Source organism: Saccoglossus kowalevskii, chromosome 2 (genome assembly GCF_978046115.1).
Source record: "Saccoglossus kowalevskii chromosome 2, keSacKowa6.1, whole genome shotgun sequence".
Lineage (NCBI taxonomy): Eukaryota > Metazoa > Hemichordata > Enteropneusta > Harrimaniidae > Saccoglossus > Saccoglossus kowalevskii.
Genome location: NC_140642.1, coordinates 38,588,593 through 38,614,590, shown reverse-complemented (window position 1 = coordinate 38,614,590; position 25,998 = coordinate 38,588,593). Strand labels below are relative to the sequence as shown.

At 33.7% G+C, this 25,998-nt stretch overlaps 2 protein-coding genes across 2 annotated transcripts in view; one reads left to right on the top strand and one right to left on the bottom strand.

Moving 5' to 3' along the window:
* The window catches only part of LOC100375521 (double zinc ribbon and ankyrin repeat-containing protein 1-like), a 28,579-nt gene extending 23,968 nt beyond the window's left edge, over nt 1-4,611 (bottom strand). The window contains exons 1-3 of the mRNA XM_002734146.4: nt 4,423-4,611; nt 1,236-1,384; nt 385-532 (exon numbers count right to left, since the gene is read on the bottom strand). Of these exons, the coding sequence (XP_002734192.2) occupies nt 385-532; nt 1,236-1,344 (257 nt within the window). The 5' untranslated portion in view covers nt 1,345-1,384; nt 4,423-4,611. The remainder of the gene's footprint in view (nt 1-384; nt 533-1,235; nt 1,385-4,422) is intronic.
* Nucleotides 4,612-8,710: 4,099 nt separating this feature from the next.
* Nucleotides 8,711-25,734, top strand: LOC100375367 (pre-mRNA-splicing factor ATP-dependent RNA helicase DHX16-like). The gene is made up of 17 exons (XM_002734145.4): nt 8,711-9,216; nt 10,930-11,064; nt 11,194-11,430; nt 11,734-11,906; nt 12,328-12,451; nt 12,837-13,061; nt 13,367-13,782; nt 14,141-14,282; nt 15,485-15,553; nt 17,365-17,496; nt 20,415-20,675; nt 21,479-21,592; nt 21,814-22,049; nt 23,623-23,785; nt 24,123-24,284; nt 24,876-25,052; nt 25,432-25,734. Exons 1-17 carry the CDS (start codon nt 9,010-9,012, stop codon nt 25,561-25,563), a joined length of 3,105 nt encoding a protein of 1,034 aa, XP_002734191.1. The 5' UTR covers nt 8,711-9,009; the 3' UTR covers nt 25,564-25,734.
* The last annotated feature ends 264 nt before the right edge of the window (nt 25,735-25,998 follow it).

Sequence of the window (25,998 nt, the reverse complement as noted above, 5' to 3'; positions counted from 1 at the left end):
TGGAACTACATGAGCTATGAACTCTAATAAATATCACACTTTTAACCATTTCACAATGCTCATGAGACTCATTTTTGGTAAATTGCAAAATTTCCACTGAATGTGCTCCTTAAACAGAATAATTTACAATGAAAGTTAGTTCCATTACAATTTGTAAAGGCAAAAATTTACAACTAATAAATGAATAATAATTTTTTTATAGTTCTCAGTACGGCAATAATTTATTTAACAGTATTTATATAAAATTATTATAAATGATACTATAATAATATATTTGATCATGTCACCTAGACAACAAGTTTAGTTACCAGGCTAATTATAGAATGTGCTTCTATAAAGGGCACAATGAGTAAGTCTGACTATTGTACAGACAACATAACTTACCGAGAGACTGCCACCGCTTTGATAGTCCTCTTGCCTTCTCTTAGTAGGAAAGGTCTCTTATATTTTTGTGTTGTTCTATTCAAAGCCTTGTGGACGTGGTCTGGTTTGGTACCATTAGTAGTATAAAATATCTCCACTCCGGAGGAATCTAACAATAGAAATAAATTGATAGGTTATCCATTCCATTCCATGATTGACCTTTGACCTCTGTTAAACGTGTCATACAAATTTAAGTAAACGCTCTGAATCTTTCATATTAAATAGTAGACGACATCATGCATGGAATATTGAGCAAGAAAATGAAATCGTAATCATTCAGACAAGAAATGAAGCTCAAGTTAAAATGATCACTTAAAGTTTAGATTTCATTCTCTTGTTTCTTTTTATCTCGCATCTTCCCTGAAATGTTACCCCAAGAAGGATTTTAACACTTCTAAAACGAAATTGTCTGATAATTCAACAAAATTACGAAATACTGAGCAGGTACAAAACTTATTATTAACAGTCACTAAGTACCATATTCACTCAGAAATGCATCTCCAGTAGAAGCGCATATAAACTAATTTGTTGTATACTGAATCATCAACATTTTACATTTTGGTCATAGACACACCTCTGTAACGTATGTAAACACATGTGCTACTAATAGAGAAAATACAGCAATAGTGTTTTGTACTCATACAAGACAGTAAATTATTTGATACAATTTCCAAAAGGGTTTCTTAATTCAGACAATTGTTTTATATTGGTGTCCACTACTGTTTTCAGTCAAAAATACGGTAAATGTGAAAGGGCCAAAATATTTTTCAAAACTTTATATTTAATATAAAAATAATATTTAATACACTCACCTGATCTTATCTCAATAAAAGTGTTGGTGTCAATATGTGAACTTGTAGTTCCCAGTAGAGGTGGTCTTAATGGGATAATGAGGGGCGTTGCTATAGCACCAGCAGACATTTTGACTGATTCAGAAATCACAGTCTAACATCAAAAACACCTAAAATGTAGAAAAATAAAGACACATGTAATATTAAAATTAGATTTTCTAATATTTTTATTGAAGCAGCCCATGACAATGTTTTACCAGACAAACCCAACATGTAATTTTTAATTTTTACCAGCCCAACTGGAAAATTATCTGTCTTGGGCAGTAATTTACAACAGTGTATGCATGATTTTTATAACAGTTGCTATGGTGATCAATAATATTTTAAACAAAATGTTCATATGATGAGGTGTAGTAATAAAGCATCTCTTTTGTTGTCATTGAATTAAATTTGTTTTCATTTTATTCTTTGCGGATAATGGTTTGCAATCTGAATAGACACTTGTAGTAAGTCTATGAAGCAATCAGTAAAACCCTACATACTGAGTCACCTTAACATGAATAATTACATAGACTAATATAGGCAGTGTTGTGGAAACACTTTTTATTTCAACTTGTCTTAATCAATCACTTTTATCCTTCACATTATAAAAAAACAATAAGAGGTTTCTACACAGAAAATATTCCATCACATTTTTTTAATATACAATGACACGGTAATGATATAAATGGGGTAATTTAATAATTAATTCATATTAAAAACAAGTCATTGTCAATGACATAGTTCGTTGAATTTGAGGAAATGGAGAAGAAATAATGTCAAAGAAATTTTATTAACACAAAAAAAATGGCATGCATTTGAAACCATTATGTCTTGCCTTTGTATGAAAGCATATATAAAAATATAATTGGGAAAAGTGTATCAGAGAAAAAAGGGACAATTGAAAAATGAAAAAAAGCTTAGAATGATCTTCCATTTGCTAATGATATGATGAGAGACATGTTAAGTAGAAATAGGAAGCATTTAAAAATAAAACGCTTTGCTTTTTGAGTTCTCCTCTGCTCTGCAATCTGGTCTACAGTATTGAAAACAGAATACAGAAATACAAAACTGTATTAAAACAAAATAAATTAATGTGATTGTAGATACAATATGTGGTTTACGGTCTGTCATTTATCCCACAGTCAGCAGTTTCATTGAAATCTGATGAGTGGTGCTTGAGATACCTATGAAACAACTAAACATTGGCCAACAATTACGTAAATTAGGTAATTAATATGCAAGGATTTCGACAAAAAACTAATAAGGTCTGCACATTATCTATGTACTAAGTTTCATTAAAATCTGATGAGTGACTCTTGAGATATCATTGGAACAGCTGAAACATGGCTAATTATTATGTAAATTTGGTAATTGTTATGCATGAATTTCAACCCAAAACTGATCAGGTCTAAGCATCTATCTACCAAGCTTTATTGCAATCTACTGAGCAGTTCATGTCCATGTAAATATAGTATACACACTTAAAAAAAAAAATATTTCACTGAAACCCAAAAGCAATATTTTCAGGCATGTATGAGATATGACATCGAACAGACTCGCATGCATATACGGACACAAAGACAGACAGATAGAACCCAAAATACAAGTTAATGTTTTGGACTATATCTGACGGGCTATTTTCTTGAGAAACTATTTACCTTTCTTTCAGCAATGGATAAACTGAACACACCAACAAATTCTAACCTAATATTTTGACATTAACTATTCTGGTATGAGTAAACTAACACAGTATATACTGAATCTGACAGAAATAATGATAGCCTGGAGTGAGCTCAATGTTACTTTAATCCCCCCCCCCCCCAGGATCCTATAATGATTACCTGCAATAAACATGCTTATCTCTCTATAACTTCCATATTATTTATTTTTTTAAACATTCACCTTGATACTTCCGAATACTCACAAATCTACTTCATCACTGCTAGTCCCCTGAACTGTGCTACAAAGTTTTTTTTGATTTCACAAATTTTGATGGTTTATATTTTCACCCAAAAGATAAATCACTTACTCCTGAAAGTATAACCATGGGATTCAAATTAAACTACAGTTTGCCGGAAGGCAGGGATATCTGATTTGAATATTCCCGTCTTTCCAAGATTTAATACACAATTTATTGATTACACATACTCTCTGGATCTATGATGACAAATCTAAGGTCAGTTGAATGAAAATATCCGCAATAAATAAAAGAGTATTTCCCTAAGGTGTATCACCTCATTCGCCTGAAATACTTAATCACTTTTTTTAAAGTATAATAGAGTCTTCTTTTTTGCACTTTCATATTAAATGTGTTATTGTTGCCATCGCTTCACATGGCCAGTCTAATCAGAAGCCTTTTTTATTATTATACAAACAGTACTTGACATGCAGTTTACTTTTCACTGATGTTTTTTATATTATATTGATTCTTTGTTGTTCAAATATATAAATACCACCGGCTATATAACAAAATACAACTATTAATTAACATATAAATGAAATGATAGTACAATGTGTACATGTATTCACGTGATCATTCTATATGACCAAAGTGAAAGTAGAAATTAGGTTGTTTTTTATACAGAACTAATTATTTTTAGTAATTGAATTTATTTAACGGTGTCCATGGTAACCTTTCTCTGTATGTCAGCCAACGTATTCAAGAATACAAATACCATTAATAACTTAATTAAATACATAAGGCGTCATATCGGGACACTTGCATGACATTTTGAGACGGCATACAAGTAGAAGTATTCCATTATAACCGGAAGAACACCGCGGTAATCATAACCCAATTAGGGAGTTCCATAGCAAAATTATTATTATTCGAACGACGTCTTGAAATCGATACCAAATTCCATAAATATGAGCACCAGGTCGCTGTTGCAATGGCTTCAGAAATGTGGTTCATTGTTATGTGCTGAAAGCGTATGGTACAGCAGCAGTTGGTATACACACATTGACACTTTAGAATTTAGCGTCGTCAACACACCCGGCCTTCAACTGAATCACATAGTAAAATTAGAATAAAAGTGAGAAATAGCTATAGCTACGACTCACGTTATTACAAACTTCCCGCCGCAGTGAAATATTTGACGAACGATCAAATCTCACTATAGAACGAGGAAGCAACTTTGACAACCCAAATTAACGAATAACGTACCTTCCTTGGGTTACAAACACTGTCCAAACAAGTCGTAATCGCGGTATACGGTGTCGTAATAAACACACGATAACACTTAATAATTTGGCTAATGTGCTGCGGTTACGTTAGAATGTGCTTACTCTAGTGAAATCCACGGTAGTTTTGCCGTAAATACACAGTTGACTAAGCCAACTCTACTACAGCGTGGTTGCTAGCAAAAACAAATTGCACCGAGTTTCTATCAATGGGCAGGGAAACGAGGCGTTCGTTATTTAGTTCCTCCAATAACCTAGTTTGATGTACAGCGAGTTATTTTCCATATTACTTAGAGTTGTACTAACAAATTAGGTAAAACGCAATTACAACAATGTAATTACGTTTACGGTGTTATACAAAAGTTTTAGGGCTTTGCGGTCAAATTTACATAATTTATTGTTTAATATCCGCAAGTGAAAACCGTTATGATTTACACAAATAGATCATGATTTGCACGGGGAGTTAGCAAACTAGGAAAGTACCTATGAACATTGCAAAATGGCCAAAGACTTTCTTATTGCCGCTATAAAATGGTCCAATAGTTATGAAAACGATTTGCTACATCTTGTGATAATCTCACTTCCCTTGGCGCCACTTGTTTTTTTGGACTAATTAATTTTGTAAAAATTTGTCAAGGGGTGGGTTTTTTGAGGAATTTTACCTTGTAAATTATACAAGTGACTCGCCCGGGGAACAATGATGTGGTCTCAGAAAGATAAGGGTAAGATTCACGGTGCGGAAGAGATTGTAGATTTACAAAACATACTTTGACCCCTCATTCACATTTTACAATAATAACACTGTCGTGTGTGGGTGGCGAATTCTCTGACGTTTTTCAGCGATGCTGGTTAAAACTGACATTTTCGACCAATTCTACAAAGCCGTTTATAAATATATTGCTATATATATATATATTGCAGCAAGAGGGGTTGGGTTTCAGTAATGTTCAACACTCTGAAATGAAAACATTTTCATAAAACGACCTCAAAAATTGATCAAAAATGTTTTGTTTTTTTTAATAGTTTACAAGCAATATTTATTGGTTCCTTTGACTGAAACATTCCCTCATATCTCAACATTTTCTATCCCAGTAAAAACGTTAAATATGAAAGACGTGCATGTACAATGTATGTGAATCATTACACCGTAATTTGTTAAATATTTACTGTGATAATTGTTTATGTTTTAATGGTAGCGACAGTGGTAACAGCACTTATTTACTTCTTCAAAACTGTTTAAATGACTATGAGTATTTACAATGACTTCATAAAGTTCTAGGCACGAGTTTCTCTTTTTTTGTAGTACCAGTATCAGTTTTGTAGTAAAAGGTGATATTTATAACAAAAAACTTTCTTTCATATTTGCTTGATGGTTCTTTTCCAATTGAGAGCAGGGTTTCGCGGACTTTCGCGGTAACCCAAGCTTTTGCCATTTAACACGCTCCCATCATCTTTTGTTTTATTGAAACAAAAACACCAAGAGTAAACAATAGACTGTATGCAAGTCTAACCAACATGAACGTGGCTATTTTAATTGAATTATTGAAGATATTTTGGCATTTTTGTAAGTAATCACAACCTGTAATCAAAATCAGTGGCGGCGGCACCGGGGGCATAAAAATGTTGGTGCCCCCCCCCCCATCAAGCTAAAATCCTGCAGGAAATGCAGGAAATAGCATTTCAGAGGGTCTAGATTTCAGATCTCGCCCCTCATGCAAAATTACATGCCGCTGCCTCTGAAAATATTCCACTGTACCTGTGCACAGTTATTCTAAGCATCTTTCAGCTAATTACACTGTAACACAATGGGTAAATGATGTAATGCCCGGATGTGATGTTACAATGTAACACTATACAGGTACAGCGAGATAGTGCAGTTTGACAATTGGAATGTGAAACTGTCTGTAGTTTTAATTAAATGAGCCACAGTAAAGTAATGTCTAGACATTATATACTCCAATCTTATAAATCCGTGCTGTGCTTTTACAATGTATATAGCAAAACAGACAACTGACGTCACATTGCAATATAATTGGTTGTATATAAAAAAAATAATGTTATAACCTTAAGTACGTATCAGATGTCTTCTGAGAAGCCAAAGGCCATTTCGTATACTGCACACAATTATTCTGTTCTGAATGAATGAAACCTAAATCTTATTTTTTTACTAATATTATCTATATTATACAATTAGCTCATTTTACAGGGAGGTCATATTTAGAGGAACACTTTAACCGAATATATAAGAGGGATCGTTGGATTTCAGACATTGTCAGGTACACGCATGCAGCGAATACCAAATTGTAGTCATAACTCTGTTTAATCAGTACTGTATCAGCAGATGTTATGCATATTCAATAGTTGTGGAGCTAGATCTGGAAAAAAACAGCATTAGGATTGTTTATTAATAACTATTGATGTAATACCGATATAAGTATAATTCGAAATGCTAATTCTTTGTTTCCATGGTTAATAATGTAGAAAAAAATAGTGTAGGGGCGTCATCTTTGGAGTTTAGATGTAAGTCTCAATATGGTGATGGGGTAAGCTGCTTAGCGGAGGTCTCTTCACCAACGACTATTTTCCCAAAATTTCTTTATTTTTCCAAGCCACCACATACAAAGCATTCATGCTTTCTCAGGATGGACAAGCGTGCTACGGGCAACTTACTGCTTTGTTTCTCTATTTTTATTGAGAATTCGGTAAGAAATGCCTATTTTATTCTATTGAATCTGAGAGTATAACTAATACTGACTGACTGAAGCCAGAACGAAATCACAATCGACAACTTGACTAGCATAAGACAAATTTACAAGCGGATCTGTCTGTCCATAACTATTTGAGACTCAATGAGATTCGATCATCCCGACGAGGAAGCACAACACTAGTATCTAGTCAAGTACAATGCTAAATTGCAAGTTTCTTTTACGGTTAATTATTGCAATTGTCACGCTATTATCACCAATGTAAAGACAAAGCCACAAGTTACGTTTTGATGATAAGTACCAGTGTACCCAAAGGTATATATATATATATATTTCTGATGTGTTGTGGCTTTATGTGATTTATGTGCGAGCGCCGCCAGTGTCCAGATTAGGATTGCTGGAAATATGCTCGCCAACAGCGACGGGTTTCTCTCACAATACGTTCTATATTACGTAAAATATTATTAAATTGCACAAGATTAATTTACCTGAACAAAACATTACATATAACTGTTTTTTAACAATATTGTGTGACTCAAAAGGACACAGAAATACATTCGCAGTACAAAACGTGATAACTGTAGAAAATTATAATTTAAGGCCACAGTCACGGTGACAATAGAAGTCACACATTTCACGAGTTTATGTGATTTTTTTCTTTCTACGTGAACAATTTTCAGAAGAAAAAAAAACTTCTAGAAATTTGTTTTAAATGGCATGGCATGGCATGAATTATTTTGAAATAGTAACAACCATGTTTAGAATTGTACTATTAAAATGTATATATAACTAGTTTGAAACCATTAAAGAGTTATTGCACGGGTAATTGAAATATGTAATCTAAACCATTAAATATCGAGAAATATTCATATAAAACATGGAACTTGAAATTGCAGGGGGGGGGAATTATTAATATGGGCGGTATCGTACTACAAGTATCTTCGATGCGATCACATCTATATACTACAAGCATGGAATGATAATTTATTGGATAAATTTTGCAAGTGTTGTGTTGTGTCATATATACTACGTGGTATGGGAATGTCGTGTGTATTGGTATCAAACAATCACGTTATTTAATCTCCGAAAACATAGAAGTAGCCCACATGCTGCAATAATAATAAGCACAAAATTGAAACTGCAATCAGAATAGGGAACATTTTTAATTTTTCTTTTTTTAAAATAGTTAGATTGTCAACTGATTTGATGTCCACATCAGCTTATACCACAATCTTGGAGCCCGATATGTAAATGAACACAGGTCTTTAAAAGCATTAACAGATTGAATTCTTGTAACTTTTTAAATTCATATTGGTTTGTTGTTAGGTAGCATCATTTTAATGTAAATAGCTATTGATTTATTCACTTTATTTATTCCTATTGTGTTTTTTATTTTACTATTCAAGTATAATTATACTTATGTTTTCTCTAGAATAATTATAATTATGTTTTTATTGAGTCTAATACACATAAATACATTGAAATGAGCGATATAATTCCTACAAACTAATATACGCAAAAACAACGAGTTTGTTTAACTAGCGCCCTCAACCGATAACCGATCGGTACACAATAACAAAGATGGCGGCGTCTTGCGTGAAAAGTTAGAAAGAGTGCAGTCAGCGTGATTGTAAAAATAACCGTTGCCTAAGTTGGTTCTAGTCACTTATTCCCTAGTTTAGTGTTTTACAAGACAATTATACAAGTATTCGAACCTGTATCCGTCTACTATCGAAGAAACAACTGCTGGGATCTACTAACAGTTGACACGCCGTGTTGATACCCTGTTTGTAGTACACCGGACCTCAGTGCATGTATACGTAACTGTGACGTCCGGTATTGACTTTTGCCATCATCGGGCAATCATGGCATCGAGCAGGGAAGTGGAGACGTGGGTTAACGACAAGCTACACGATATATTGGGTATGAGTGATCGATATATCGGCGAATATCTTATAAGCTTAGCCGGTAAATCGAATAGTGGAGATGAGTTTATTAGTCGATTACAAGACACTGGTACTGTTGATATGGATCAACCCATGGTGACATTCGCTCACCAATTATGGAATAAGGTGAACATTGGTACTATTATTGTCATGGGCCTATAACAAGAAGTTGCAAAACAAGCACCGTAATTTCTTCAATTCATCTCAATTTTAGTATGTTTCAAATCTTACAGGAACCTGCCAAACTCGGGGATTGCACCAAGGAATCATGGGACACTATTGTTTATGTTGTTTACAATGTTAATCTATCTTTTATTATCCATTGTAATTTTAATCCAGAAAGCAAATTTGTTGTGAGATTAGCTTAAACATAGGATGAGATAACTATGTATGAAATGGTAGTAGGAAACCGCAGTTCTTGTTATCATTTAATATAACCATTTTTTGGCAGTGATTCTCAGCAGTTGTATCTGCCAAGAACTGGATCCATGACAGATTGGACATTTTGTAGTTGGCTGCCCACTCAAGCACCGCCATAAGTCCTGCTATAGAAATGAGGCAGATACACAGCTAATTGATGTGCACTGTTTTAAGACCAAGCAATACATTTTTCTCTTAAAGAAGCTTTGGCAACACATATTACATAATAATATATCAACTTGATCGGTTAAAGCACTCAAAGTGTGGTGTTTTCGCCAAAAACCCAAGATGAAGGCCGAGGTATTCGACTGAAGAAAATTATTTTATTTTCCTCGATCAAGTTATGGTCATATATGCTACTCACCAAATACCTAGTTGATTGGTTGAAGCATTCATATGAAAGAAATGCCCTAAATGGCGGTGAAATCACATGACTGATTTGAATTATTTGTTTGCTGTCTGAAGGAGTTGATATAAAGATGCAACATGGCAAATTTAAAGATAATCAGATAAATGTTCATCAATAGATAAATTACTTCCTGTTTAGAAAAAATGATGGCGGCCAAACCATGTGACCAATCACAAAGACCTTCACAAACTTTACAGTGGACACAATCGAGAAACTTGAACTTCCATGGGAAAGTCTTTATCAATGTTCCAATAACCCCATTAACTTCCCCCGAATGGTTGAAGCAACTGCAAATAAAATTTGTACGAATTATTTACAATTTCCTTTGTATAGTCACATCAACGTTAGCAATATAAAAACAGACAACAACTCAGTAGTATCTAGACAAAATGAAATAGTCACATATCAAAGTGTTGCCAGGGGAAAAGTGACATTGAAACAAAATCTAGCAAATTGTTTTTCATAACATTAGATCAGTTGAGAGTGCCAATAAGTAAGTCCCTCACTATACTACAATGCAATATAGAATTTTTCTAACTTCCTGTACAAATCTTGTTTGTGCTTACTGTAATGAGCATTAGACATAGATGCTAACAAAAAATGTTCAGTGGTTCTGAAGAAAAAGATTTTTAGATGTTTTTCTGCCATTTTTCAGTATACCTAGACCCCCAAAAAGGTCAAAATTGGCCACTTCCTGTTTAACTAATATTCAACATGTATGCCAAACCAGTTGACCAATCAACAGTTTTTGTGAGGTGTACCAACTCCCAATGTACTTGAGAAGTTTAAGAAAAACAGACTTGGACCCTAATAAAATTTTAGGATGTACATTTTAGGCACAAGAAATCAGTAAATTTGTATGGTTGTATTTAAATAAAAATTTCCAGCTATTTGCATGTAATTAGCATAAATGTGAGCCTTATGACTTGTATCATTCTGCGTTGTGCCCAGCATATATGAAATATTCTTAAGTCAGCCATAGTAAAATCACTGTCTATTTGTACTTTTAGATTCCACACAAACAACAAACAGAGAAAAGAGCAAGAATTCAAGAAAGAGAAGCGTTAGCATTTCAAACAAAGAATAAACAGTACCAGTTGTTATCTGATGACGATGATGATTATGCCGTAACTAAGACGACAAAGGTATTTCTTCTAAACTCTTCTTACATTTTTATTGAAATATCATAAATATTTACATAATTTAAATTCCAGATTCTTAATTAATAAATGTCATCTCAATATAGTTCAGAAGTATTAAATATTTATTTCTAGTCCAAGAAAGCTGAGAAGAAGAGACAACATATCCGCAAGAAAAAAGTCTCTAGTAGTGAGAGTGAAAGTGATCACGAGATGGAAGTCGAGAAACACTACGCTGACTCTGAATCTGATTTGGAAGATGATGAGAAAGAGAGACTACGAGATTTAAAAGAAAGGGACGAGTTTGCTGAAAGAATGAAACAGAAAGATAAAGAGAAAACAAAGAATATTACAGAAAAATCCAATAAAAAGGTAACAATTATCCCTTTGAAATCCCTTTCTTATGCAATTATGGCTTTCATAGAGCTCACAAAAAATTGTACATATAGTACTGTATTTGTTCTATTAGTAGTGCATGCACTTTAACATCTTCAAACAAAATCACATTGTAACAACCCTGTATACAATCCTGTTTGGTTTATGCACATTCATATTAGAGATCCACTTCTATAAAAACAAATACAGTATACAGTTATAATTTTAGACACAGAGCTGTGTCAAAGTATGATAATTATATTAATCTGATAACCTACCCAAGTGTTTTTTGTACCACAGGCTTACAGAGAGGCTCAGAAACGACTTAAAATGGAAACAGAAGACAGGAAGAAAATAATACCAGATTTAAGAAAAAGTTCACGGCGGAAATATTTAGAGAAAAGAGAAGTTGATAAATTAGAAGAACTGGAAGCTGATATTGCAGATGATGAATATCTATTTTCTAAATCAGAGTAAGTAACACATGTCATGAAACTATGAGGTTATCACAAGAATACAGCATAGTCTGCACGAAGGCAGTACGGTGTTCGTAACAACCGTGGTTGGTGATTATACTCCCATCATGCACTGTAACACTTGTGCATTCAATGTGAACAAATGAAAGTGTTTGAATGTGATGTTAATGACCTGTAATGTGTTCAATGTTGATGATGCAGTTCATCCCATATAAGGGAAAATTTGAATATTCAAATGAATACTGATAAGATGTAGAATGAGTAATGATACAGTTTTTTACGGAACAGCAAATTCCATTGTTTCATTTGCCAGATGTATAATTCGAAATACCACAACTAATGTGCATATACATTCAGTGTTCACACAAGGATAACCACACCATGCATTGTAAATCTACACACTCTGTTTGTACTCCAGATTAACAGAAAGAGAAAAAAAAGAGCTGAAGTACAGGAAGACTGTATTAACACTTGCCAAAGAACACAAAAAGGCTGGGGAGTTTGAGAAAGAACATCGTTACTATATGCCAAAAGATGACATGGTAAGCATATATACATTGAAGGACAGTGAAGTGATGAGATTGCACCTGTATAACTCATGTAGATCCTGGAAATTATGACTCATACCATTCAGAGTATGCATGTCAAAGATTAACATTTAGAATCCTGTTGTATATTGGTCTGCTGTGTACAGATGCATCCTGTACTAGTTTATTTCTTTTTGCTGTATGGAGGATTCAGTGAAAATAAAATCCAGTGAATGTACCCTTTCTTCTTTATTTTACATTAATTGATGAAAATAAACCCCATACAAATCATGCAAGAATTGTTTTAAGTGAAAATTAATTCCAGCTAATATAAAAGCATTTTACAGTAGTAAATAACTGATGAATATATAATTATTGTGATTTACCTTTGTTGCTATAGAAACCATCTGATAGGTATGTTGAACCATTGGAAGAAGAATTAGGACCAAATTCTGAACAAAAACGATGGGAAGAAGAACATGTGAAAAAAGGATCTCTGAAGTTTGGGGCTAAAGATGCAAAAAGGAAAAATAAACAAAAACAATATGAGTTGGTGGTCCTGGATGAAGTTGAAGAAATTGATTTTGTAAATGCCTTGCAAATGCCTGGGTCTGGTAAAACAGAGGTCAGTCAACACATGATATTCATTGTAGTGTACCCATAATGCATAGCGATGTGGGTATGTGGTAAATGTACACAGTGTGCCATTAAATTTAAAATTTGCCTGTTAATAAACAAATATTTTTTGACAATATCATCAATTTAATATTTTTGTTTATATTTTGTAATTTTTGTTGTTAAGAGCTGTTAACCCTTTCTCTACCAGACTTTTTTACATAAAAAAATCCTAATTTCTGAAGGAAAGTGCAGGAAACTGGTTAAGCGACAGAACTAATTTTAGCTATACATGTATTGCATATTTTATTTCAGGATAATGAACAAGAAGTATCTGAGGCAGAAAAGAAGAAACTAAGCATACAGGAAGTGAGAAAAAGTTTACCAATTTATCCGTTTCGTCAGGATTTACTGGACGCTATTAGTGAACATCAAATATTAATTATTGAAGGTGAAACAGGATCGGGTAAAACGACTCAAATACCTCAGTATTTATACGAAGGTGGATATACTAAGGACGGTATGAAAATAGGGTGTACGCAACCACGTAGGGTCGCTGCAATGAGTGTTGCCGCTAGAGTCGCTGAAGAACTGAACGTCAAGTTGGGAAATGAAGTAGGATATAGTATAAGGTTTGAGGATTGTACATCTGATAGAACTATATTGAAATATATGACAGATGGAATGTTACTAAGGGAATTCTTAAGTGAACCCGATCTGGCAAGTTACAGGTATGTATTAAAGGATGGTGGTTGTTGTGCCACACATGCACAAAATATGAGTCTCGTATAAACAAAATGTGACGACTTTGACTGTTGCACAGACCAGCAAGTACAAACACATTACCAAGCTTTAATTTGCTAATTTTGTTGGTGATTGGAAGGTATTGAGTCACTGACAATAATTAGTGCACGTTGTGTCCAGGTCAAAACTTACAGATCATCCATCCTGAGTGCCATTGTAACTTCCCCGCCTAATAAATCTTAGTGAAATATTATTTTCCCATAAATTTATGAAATGAGAGCTATTTACAGTATGCTGTTAAAAAGGTAATTTGAATCTGTGTCATAAAGGTGTGGTTTTTTACAGTGCACTGATTGTGGACGAGGCACATGAACGTACATTACACACAGATGTGTTGTTTGGATTGGTTAAAGATATCGCAAGATTCAGACCTGATTTAAAACTACTTATCTCAAGTGCTACACTGGATACAGAGAAGTTTTCTACGGTAAGCCAGTAACATGTGTATTTCATTGAATGGGCGAATGTGCTTTTCACTCTTCACTGAATACATTAACCTATATGCACACTACAATGCAGATATGTACATAAACACATGTGTATTTCATTGAATGGGCGAATGTGCTTTTCACTCTTCACTGAATACATTAACCTATATGCACACTACAATGCAGATATGTACATAAACACATGTGTATTTCATTGAATAGGCGAATGTGCTTTTCACTCTTCACTGAATACATTAACCTATATGCACACTACAATGCAGATATGTACATAAACACATGTGTATTTCATTGAATGGGCGAATGTGCTTTTCACTCTTCACTGAATACATTAACCTATATGCACACTACAATGCAGATATGTACATAAACACATGTGTATTTCATTGAATGGGCGAATGTGCTTTTCACTCTTCACTGAATACATTAACCTATATGCACACTACAATGCAGATATGTACATAAACACATGTGTATTTCATTGAATGGGCGAATGTGCTTTTCACTCTTCACTGAATACATTAACCTATATGCACACTACAATGCAGATATGTACATAAACACATGTGTATTTCATTGAATGGGCGAATGTGCTTTTCACTCTTCACTGAATACATTAACCTATATGCACACTACAATGCAGATATGTACAGAAACACATGTGTATTTCATTGAATAGGCGAATGTGCTTTTCACTCTTCACTGAATACATTAACCTATATGCACACTACAATGCAGATATGTACATAAACACATGTGTATTTCATTGAATAGGCGAATGTGCTTTTCACTCTTCACTGAATACATTAACCTATATGCACACTACAATGCAGATATGTACATAAACACATGTGTATTTTATTGAATAGGCGGATGTGCTTTTCACTCTTCACTGAATACATTAACCTATATGCACACTACAATGCAGATATGTACATAAACACATGTGCTAGTTACAGAGCAAATATAATACAGGGTGAACTGATGAGTGCTGCTATGAATAGTTTTGTAAATGTTGAATATAATATGATTGTATATTTTGAAATCTTGTAAAACTTTACCTTGAGCAGTGAGTCAGATACACACAGGACTATTCAAGATTACCTTGAATTGATCACCACACATCGATGACGACAAGGATACAAAAATCTTATAACTATGCTATTTTTTTTCTTCTTTTAAGTTTTTTGATGATGCACCAATATTTCGAATTCCCGGTCGTCGGTATCCGGTTGATATTTATTACACTAAGGTATGTAATCCTATTACTCACATACTAAGGTATATAATCCATACTCACATACTACCGTAAAATTCCTATTTGAGGCAGTGGCTTTAATTAAAATTCATTTTTTCAATGGGCGAATTCAGATGCGTGAAGTCTTGGTGCGGCTTTAATTAGAGCATTCACTTCGGTAACAGTGGGTAATTTTTCTCAGAAAACAAAGGCCAGAAGGGATAATGATATGCTAATGAGATGCATGTCACTCGATTGCAACTTTGTTGCAATTCTGAGCGCACTTTCGGATTTTTACACACAGACAAACTTGTACACGAAATTTCACACTGTATAACATACTGCACAATATATAATATCTACAAATAGACTTGTAAGCATTTGGAGATTACGGTACGGTACCGTATACTATAATAGGCGTCACTCTAATTCGTTAGCACTGGTATAGGTCACAACTGACAGACAGTCGTCTGACACAGTCGTTTGTGTTTGACTACTGGCATGTTCGACTTCTGGCAGAGTGACTGTACCTTCCATGTTCTAATTTAGACATTGGGGAAATTTACAGTCAATCAAAAAAAAATTTTCACATGTTCAAAAAATATTTTTTTGATAACGAAAAGTATATTCTAAATGAAGTAAAAACAAAAACAAATGCATTCGTAGCAAATGATCACGGTAACGGTATTGCAATCCAGCCGGTCATGCTGCGTTTCACACAAATGAATAACTTACTTGTTTTCGAAGTGTTACAATTGATGATTATTACTTTAGTAGTGATTACAATAACGTACAAAAAATAAATTTGTTGAATTATTGTGAAAATTCAACTTAGCTTCACCGCAAACGAATGATTTCGGTCACATATAAACGCTCGATAAACACTGTACTCTCGAATAAGCGTCAATGACTACGGAAACCCTAAATTAGACTCTAATCTAGGCATCAGGAAAGATTGAAATGTTCAAAAAATTATGCCTTAACTTAAAATTAAATTTGGTTTGTGCAAGTTTGGGGTGTGGCTTATATTGCAGACTTTTTCCAGGGATCAAAACTTGTCAATTTCAACATGAAACGATGTCGCAAGTTAGGGGTGCAGCTTCTATTAAAGCTGCGGCCTCAAATATGATTTTACGGTAAGGTAATATAATCCAATTACTCACATATTGCTGCAAGTACCAGTAATATGAATACAAGAAACAATACTCTTGTTGTTTTCCATGGATGGATGGATGGATGGTTGTTGTCATTGATGTGGCATTCAACAAACTGTTTTTGAGTGATGTGCTGTTACTTTAAATGATACATGACTATGCACCCAATAGTTGTTTCTGTGATTGACATTTCTTTCTGCACTATAATTTCTACTTTGCAGTAACACATTATCTCTAGATAGTCTGACTTGTTAGATTCTGTTTTATATATTCTTACTTATTTCCAAAATATGCATTCTTCTTTTTTATACGGTATCCTTGTTTTGATATTTATAAAATAACATTGCATGCATATTAGTCAGAAAAAATGAAAGCAAAAATATATTCTAAAGACAGTAAAATGTTACCTTCATTACCAAGCAATATGACTGAACTGAAAAAACTAACTAGTACTGGTGAATCAAAGAAAATCATCTGTCTTCTGAAATCAGTTGATAAAATGTCATACAAGTCATACCCCATTCATAGGTTGCATATAATTTTGAATCAATATATCTTACATAATGTAACACAGAGAATGGTGCATTGTGGGTGTCCAAAACTGTCCTTTTGAAACACAAGGCTTTTGGAAAACTGTCCATCTACTTTATGTCTCATTTCAACTTTTCATAGGCACCTGAAGCTGACTACCTAGAAGCCTGTGCTGTGTCAGTTTTACAAATCCATATAACACAGCCTATTGGAGATGTATTAGTGTTTTTAACTGGACAGGAAGAAATAGAAACATGTATGGAAATATTACAGGTATGCATAGTGAACAGACCTAATTCCTGGAACACACGCAGCTTTATCCTAAATTGGTGTGTTGAATATGAAAGGATGTCTCAAGTTTACTAGTGTGGTGCTATTTGTTTCTGGTGACTGGAATTCATATCTTAGATCAGAAGAACCAGGAATAAACATGGCATAAATAGAAAAACCTACATCAATGGTAGATGTGGTTGATCATGTCTCAGATACTCATGTGTCAACCATTAACTATTTCACCACCAGTATTTCTCTCCCAAATTTGTCTGCACTCTTTTCTAATATTCTTCAATATTTCTTGAAATAAACCCACAAATTTGGAGCCAACACAAAAAGTTTTGGTGAATTTTAATTTTTACTAAAACAAAATTAGGTTTTTTTTTTGAAGGGAAGCATAGAATTTAAACAGGTCTATTTTGGATGAAAAGTGGGAACTGGTGGTGAAAAGGTTAAACACTTGTTATAATTTTTCATAATCATACTTACATATATGTGTAAACAAATTTTTATGGATTGCTGTATATATGAAGTTATTAGTCCCCGTTCGAACGCAGTCCGAAAAAGGGACTTATGTTTTGACCTCTGTGTGTCCGTGCGTGCGTGCGTGCATGCGTGCGTCCAGACCTGTATCTTAGAAATACCTGGACCAATCACAATCAAACTTCACACATACATCATACATGATATTATACATATGCACATCAATTTGTTCCACGATCTGATTCAAGATGGTCGAATGGCGGCCATTTTTGTGCTCAAAATCATCAAAATCAAGCATTTCTCGGCTGTTTACAGATGGATTTTGTTCAAACTTGGAATATACATTGGACATTATAGGACCTTGATGCACATCATTTTGTTTTACGATCTGATTCAAGATGGCCGAATGGCGGCCATTTTTGTGCTAAAAAGCATTTCGCTGCTGTTTACAGATGGATTTTGTTCAAACTTGGTATATACATTAGACATTATGGGACCTTTCAAATAAGATTCAAAATGGCCGACTGGCGGCCATTTTGTTTTAATGAATGTGGTTCTCGTGCCATATCTCTGACTTACTTTCACTGATCATGTTCAAATTTTAAATATTCATTATACATCATGTCATAGATAGACAGATATATTGGTTTGACGACCTATTCAAAATGGCCAAATGGTGGCCATTTTTGTGCTAAAAAATCATCAAATATCAAGCATTTCTGGCATTTATGGATGGATTTCGTTCAAATTTGGTACATATATTAGATATTACAGGTTCCTGATGCACATCATTCATTTTTCAGATCGGATTCAAAATGGCTGTCTGGCGGACATTTTGTTTTAATGAATGGGCTTCTAGACCCATATCTCCGACTTGTTTTGACTGATTATATTCAAATTTTAAATATTCATTATACATCATGTCATAGATAAACAGATACATGTATATTGGTTTGATGATCATATTCAAAATGGCCGAATGGTGGTCATTTTTGTACTAAAAAATCATCAAATATCAAGCATTTCTGGCATTTATGGATGGATTTCGTCCAAACTTGGTACATACATTAGACATCACGAGTTCCTGATGCACGTCATTTTATTTTTCAGATTGGATTCAAAATGGCTGACTGGTGGCCATTTTGTTTTAATGATTGGGCTTCTAGAGCCATATCTCTAAAATGCTTTGACTGATTATATTCAAATTTTATATATTAGTTGTACATCATGTTGTATATATACCGTACTCGACCGCGTTAGCGCCCAGGGGCCTCAACTCAGAAAATCACGATTTTTTAGGGGTGGGCGCTTACCCGAGCACCCCCCTTGAAAAAGAGTGCAAATGAAAAATTTGATTCATCAAGTGACAGATTACGTCTTTGAGGGAAAATCAAATTACGAAATTTGTTGAGTCGTCATTGATTTTCACAAGGAAGAAACAAAAATGATCACAACAAATTATGCACATTTTATTACAATATTAATTACGAACCACCAGAATTCATGAAATTAAAAACATTTGAGTCTGTTGGAACACAGTCACAGTCAAAATTGTCATATTATCTCCACTGACGAAGGTGTTGGATCGTACGCAAACTCTCGATGAAAATCACTTTCCGCCATGATGCATTTGCATTTGACCTGCAGCAGCATCCTTTGACCTAATGGGTTAAGTTGGTTATTTACCAATCAGAATGCTGTGTTGCACTGACGCAATTCTTCGGGAATTCTCGAAGACTTTCCGGTAACGCAATGCGGAAGTAAATTATCGATGTCGAAGTACGATCTGTTGGAATTTATTTCAGCGAATAAACGACATGGTTTTTCCAAAAAACTAGTAACTAGCCTTTTTTGAGAGATAAACTGAATATGGCATGAAATATTTACCGCATTTTACTTGTATTAACAGGTCATTGTCAAAGCGTAGTTTACGCACGGTTACCGTGTTCTACGCATTCACAACATGTTCACAGCGGTCGATATCCACGCTATATCATATAAAAACGATTACCAAGATTCGTTACGCAAGACCAAGTTTTAAATTAGTTGCATTTTGAAGGGGTGGGCGCTTTGCCGAATGTGACCCCAAATATAAAAATTGCGCAAAAGTGGGGGGTGGACGCTTGCCCGGGCATGGGCGCTAACGCGGTCAAGTACGGTATATGTATTCAAAATGGCTGATTATTAATGCTGTTCTAGAGCAATATCTTTCAATATGGACAAGTACTTGTTTGACGATCAGATGTCAATCATTTTAATGTTAAAAAATCATATTCCTGACATGGTTATATTCCAGCTATATTACTATAAACAAAACTATATATCTTAAATTTGATAACTAACGGGGACTGTGCCATGCATGGCTTGTTAAATATAAAAATATTCCTGTGAAAATGAAAGAATCTGTAGTATCCAGATGGTACTTTTTTTTGCAGGAAAGGACAAGAAAACTTGGTTCCAAGATACGTGAGTTACTAGTGCTGCCAATTTATGCAAATCTACCATCTGATTTACAAGCCAAGATATTTGAACCAACTCCACCTGGAGCACGCAAAGTGATATTAGCAACCAACATTGCGGAGACTTCATTGACAATTGATGGAATTATTTATGTTATTGATCCTGGATTCTGTAAACAGAAAAGTTATAATGCCAGGACTGGCATGGAATCATTGGTTGTTACGCCAATATCAAAGGTATTTTAATCACTATTCTGAATTGCAATTCCTTTTGATTAGTGATTTCTTATTTAGAAATGTTTAGGTTTCTGACTGGAACTTGCATCACACATCTTATTCAATTGATATCACAAGAACTAGTGATTCAATTCAGATACAGATTCAATTCAGATTGTGCTATTTGACAATTGCAAGAACTGGTAAATGCCTGTATACAAATTATCTGGTTATACTCACTGGGTAGTTTGCAAGGGTTTTTATTACTCTCCAATTCTCAGCTTTACTGTTATTTTAACAACCAGTCATTCAATGAACATTTTTTGTTGATCATTCGTTGCAGAATTATTTTCTTTCTTTGAGTGGTTTCTCTCTTTTTTCATCCTCATTTGAGGAAAATCTTTGCTACTGTAAAAGGATTAATTATTCACTGGGTTTTAATTTTGCTTATTTCACTGACTGGAAAATGCGCTAAATTAAAACCCAATGAATATGTGAATTTTAGTATAGAACACATTATCTAAATGATAAAACTTTAAATTTAAAACCCACTGAATATGCCTGAAATGATAAATCAGCGAAATTTAAACCCAGTGAAAATTAGTCATTTTACAGTATTTGGCTGTTGTATGTTATAGTATTATTATGCAATATTTCTGTAGGCATTAACCTTATATTAGTAGCTAAAGTGCGGAAATATTTGATAAAGTGTTTTTATTCACCAATTTTTCAAAATCTGTATATCGCACTAGCTATCAATACAAATATTGTAACAGTGTTGCAAGCAAATTATTGTAATCCATGTTTGCATAATACATTTCTAGGCATCTGCCAATCAGAGAGCTGGTAGAGCAGGTCGAGTGGCTGCTGGTAAATGTTTTCGTCTTTATACTGCATGGGCATATAAGAATGAATTAGAAGAGTCTACAGTACCTGAGGTAAGGGGAATTTGTTTTCTAATGTTTGGAGCATTATTTGCTGAGGGTAAGGGGCATTGGAAGGTAAGGAAATTAAAAAGGAAAATTAACTGAGGTTAAGAAAAGAATACCCCAGTTGGAGTAAGGTTATTATGTATAATATAAAATTTATGTGTTTCTTTGAACCACTGTAACCAAATTTAAATCTAATCATTTGATCACTTGTATATTTACCCTTACAGATTCAACGTACCAACCTTGGTAATGTTGTATTATTGCTAAAAAGCCTTGGTATAAATGATTTAATTCACTTTGATTTCATGGATCCCCCACCACATGAGACATTAGTATTGGCGTTAGAACAACTCTATGCTTTGGGTGCATTAAACCATTTAGGAGAGTTAACCAAACTAGGAAGACGGATGGCAGAATTTCCAGTGGATCCTATGATGTCAAAAATGTTACTAGCTTCAGAAAAGTATGTATATATAATATGTGCAGTGATAGTTGTATTTTGTTAACAATATTACAGCCCAATTTGTGCAATTTGCAAGAACCACCTCCTTTTGCTGCATGCCCAGTCATAAACATCCATATTTGGTCAGTAATGTAAATTTCTTTGATATATTTCTTAAGATAAGATAAGATAATTCTTTATTACCAGGTACAACCTTATAGAATAAATTACATATCTATTTTGGTTTATAAAATGTAATAAAGGTGTAAAAATAAACATAACAAGTTAGATATCTAAAATCTACTACAATACAGTTACATGCAATAATGGAAAAATATTAATGACCCATTAGGTGGTTTTCTCTAATGGTATTTGCTGTTTTTATATGACATTATATTATATGACATTACCAGTACCGGAAATAGAAAATGTACAATTGAAGCTTAGTTGTTCAGTAAAATTGAATTAAAAGGGATCTATATTAGCCTTTTCCAATCCATAGTCATCTCACAGAAGTAAACCAAAAAATACTATAATATTATATCAGCATTTCAGTTTCCCAAATATGTTGGTCAAGAGCATGTTTTAAAACTAGTACATGGTAAATAATGCCGTATACCATGGTTTTTCATGTTTAGAAGTAAGCCACAAACGTGAATAGCACAAAATAGAGGTCAATTGGAATGGGTACAATTTTTTGTTTTTTGTGTGTGTTTTTGCAGTAAAAAGTCAAAGTCAGGTATGCCACTTGATTTTGCACAATTCACTCTTATATACACACTTCCTGACACTTGTGCATTGTGAAAATTCTTGTGGTATACCAGACTTCAACGGTTGTTTATTTAGAGGTTATAAAAAGCAAGTGAGGATATTTGTTAGTGAATATAAGACCTCTCTGGAGAAAATTACCATATTTGGCAGGAGATAATAACCAAGCATAAGCAAGAAATATGCTATAAAATAGCTGTTTATATCACGTTGCTATGTGTAAATTTCCAATCCTCCCAACTTGTTTCCTTGGATTATATGGTACTTCTTTCATAAGGCGTGGTTAAAACACCTAATAGTGTAATAATTCCAAAAACATAATACCCAATTTTCACTATATTGTATGATTTCCACATGGATTTTTGGTTTTATTTGTGTGAACTGTCGTTCTAATAAATTTTGAGGGGTCAGAATTTAGCTACCATGTAGTGCGCGTTCTAGATTTCTTATTCAAATTTCAAAGCTAAAACAAACTGGCGATATAAATACTGACGGCACAATATTAAACACATAAACAAGAAAAAGAAAGTAAAAAATACAATGTTTCTAGTTGTGAATCTTTGCATTTAGGTCAATTTACAAAACAGGCCCAGCGAGTGGCAATGCCAGTTTATTCAGCTCCAGATCATATATATATATATATAAGACCTTGCTGCAGCCAATCAGATGGCTAGATTCAACATATATAACTCTTCAATAAGGGAGTATAAATAGGAAGGAGCTCCAAGTGCTGAATATCAACATCAGATTGTTTGTGGATAATGACTCACTCGATGTGTATTATGAAATAGTGTCAGTTTATGTTAATCTGTTATTTTGTTTGTAGATACCGTTGTTCTGAAGAAATCCTCTCAATCACTGCCATGTTATCAGTCAATAGTGCTATATTCTACAGACCAAAGGATAAAATAGTTCATGCTGATAATGCCAGAGTCAATTTCTTCCGACCAGGTGGAGACCATCTCACATTATTGAATGTCTACAATCAGGTAGTGCTTGTGTTTCATCATTGTAATACTGCCCTCTTGTGTCAGACTTGGGATATGTGCAATTTCCGGATGAAATGCATTGCTTAAATGATTGGTTGGTTTAGTAGGTGAAAACTAAATAAAATTAAAAATATATGGTTAATTCCACTTAGAAAAAAAGGTTAATTTTAAAATAATGCAAAATAACCTCTTTTTTAACAACTCTAATGTCAGTATTGTTTGCTTGTGTGGTTACTATTATCATTAACTACGTTCTTGCTTTTGACCAGTGGTCTTGGGTTGATTATTGCCATCACTCGTTTATTGTTATATTATAATAATTATTATTTTGTTGTAGTGGGTGGAAACAGATCATTCCACACAATGGTGCTTTGAGAATTTTATTCAACATCGATCTATGAGACGAGCACGTGATGTTCGAGAACAATTAGCGGGATTGATGGAAAGAGTGGAAATTGAACCCACGACAAATTCTCATGATCCTGTAGCAATTAGAAAGGTAAGACTTTCTTATAAATTGGGCTATTTGCATGATGTCAACCTCTGTCCTATTCTCTCATTGTTTACATTTTTCTTTTACCTTCAAATTATTCATGTTAGGATACATGACCATGACAATTACCGGTAGTTTCACAATCTGATCAAAGATGGTTGACTGCCTGTAATCTTGCTTTTTGACCATACCACTATACACAAGCCATTAATTTCTGACCATATATTTCATCTTATTTCTGTTGACAATAAGCCAACCAATTATTCTCAATTACTAACTATGCTTTTGGTGCATAATACTTTATTTTTGGCATGAATAACATTTTCCCTAATTCTAACTCTAACTATGTCAATAACAATGACTTGTTGTGTTTATGAACTACATGTATTCCTTATTTTGTCATTGGACTATTTGCATCATATAAACTATATTGGTTTGTTCAGTTATGATAGTTACATGTTTCGTTGACATAATACATTGCCCATTGTATCGTCTTTTTTCTCATTAGAATATACCATGTTACCTCAAAACTTCTAATTTGTTTGCTATCTTCTATGTCTATCAACATCTTGTGTACTTGTGGTTTACCCCCTACAGGCCATCACAGCTGGCTTCTTCTATCACACATCAAGACTTAGTAAAAGTGGTCAGTACAAGACAGTAAAACATCACCAAACTGTAATGGTCCATCCTAATAGTTGTTTATTTGAAGAGCATCCAAGATGGCTGATATATCATGAATTAGTGTTTACAACAAAGGAATACATGAGACAGGTATATCCAGTGAAAGACAAATACCAATTGTTTTTTTCATCTCCGATTTTGTGATTATCTGCCATTGCCGTCCATCGGCTTTCGCATCAATTTTTTACTTTCACTTCTTCTTTTACTACAAGTCGGATGCTTTGATACCTTGGGTAGTCCTCTTTGATTTGTTCATTTCGTGATATTATATTTAATTTTGATGAATATATTTGGTAAAAAAGTGATATTTTCCACTTCTTGTTCATTTTGTGATGACATCTTCAATTCTCTAATTGAAATGTGCATTGCTACCAATGGAGCTATTTAACCTGAGAGGCTGTTCGTTATATTCATGTTTTCTATCATATCCTATCATGCCAAACATTATTTTATTTTCTGATCCCTTAAGGTTATTGAAATTGAGAACAGTTGGTTACTGGAAGTAGCTCCTCATTATTACAAAGCAAAGGAATTAGAAGATGGTAGCGGAAGGAAGATGCCAAAAATGACAGGAAAAAGTAAAGAGGAAACAAGATCTTAAATATATAATACTTCACATTACTGTTAAAGAGACATAGCAACAATGTGTAAATTTATAGAACTGTAAGGACCTTGTCAGTTAATACAGTTAATCATTTTTACTCAGTAATAACTGCAATCAACCTGTTGAAATGAGTAAATATATAAATTAATAAACATTTATTGTTATATAACAAGCGAGTTGCTCACAGTTATTTAATAATTCATCTTTCCTTGAATATGTTTATGTAAAGATTATGTATGAATTACACCAGTGACATAAGAATGGCAGTTATGAACACTAGATATCTTAGAGAGTAACTAACCATGTCAATGAAATCATACTACATACACCTATTAGCCACTAATTCAGAAATGAATATATACAATGTATCATAGTTGATGAGCCTGGTTTAATTACATCATGCTTCTTGACTTGTTGGGCCAATAAACATAG

Coding starts and splice junctions, on each gene's coding strand:
- LOC100375367 (XM_002734145.4), top strand. CDS start 9,010: ATGGCATCGAGCAGGGAAGTGGAGACGTGGGTTAACGACAAGCTACAC. Junction 15,554..17,364: donor TTGATATTTATTACACTAAG/GTATGTAATCCT, acceptor AACTTTTCATAG/GCACCTGAAGCTGACTACCT. Junction 23,786..24,122: donor TATTGAATGTCTACAATCAG/GTAGTGCTTGTG, acceptor ATTTTGTTGTAG/TGGGTGGAAACAGATCATTC.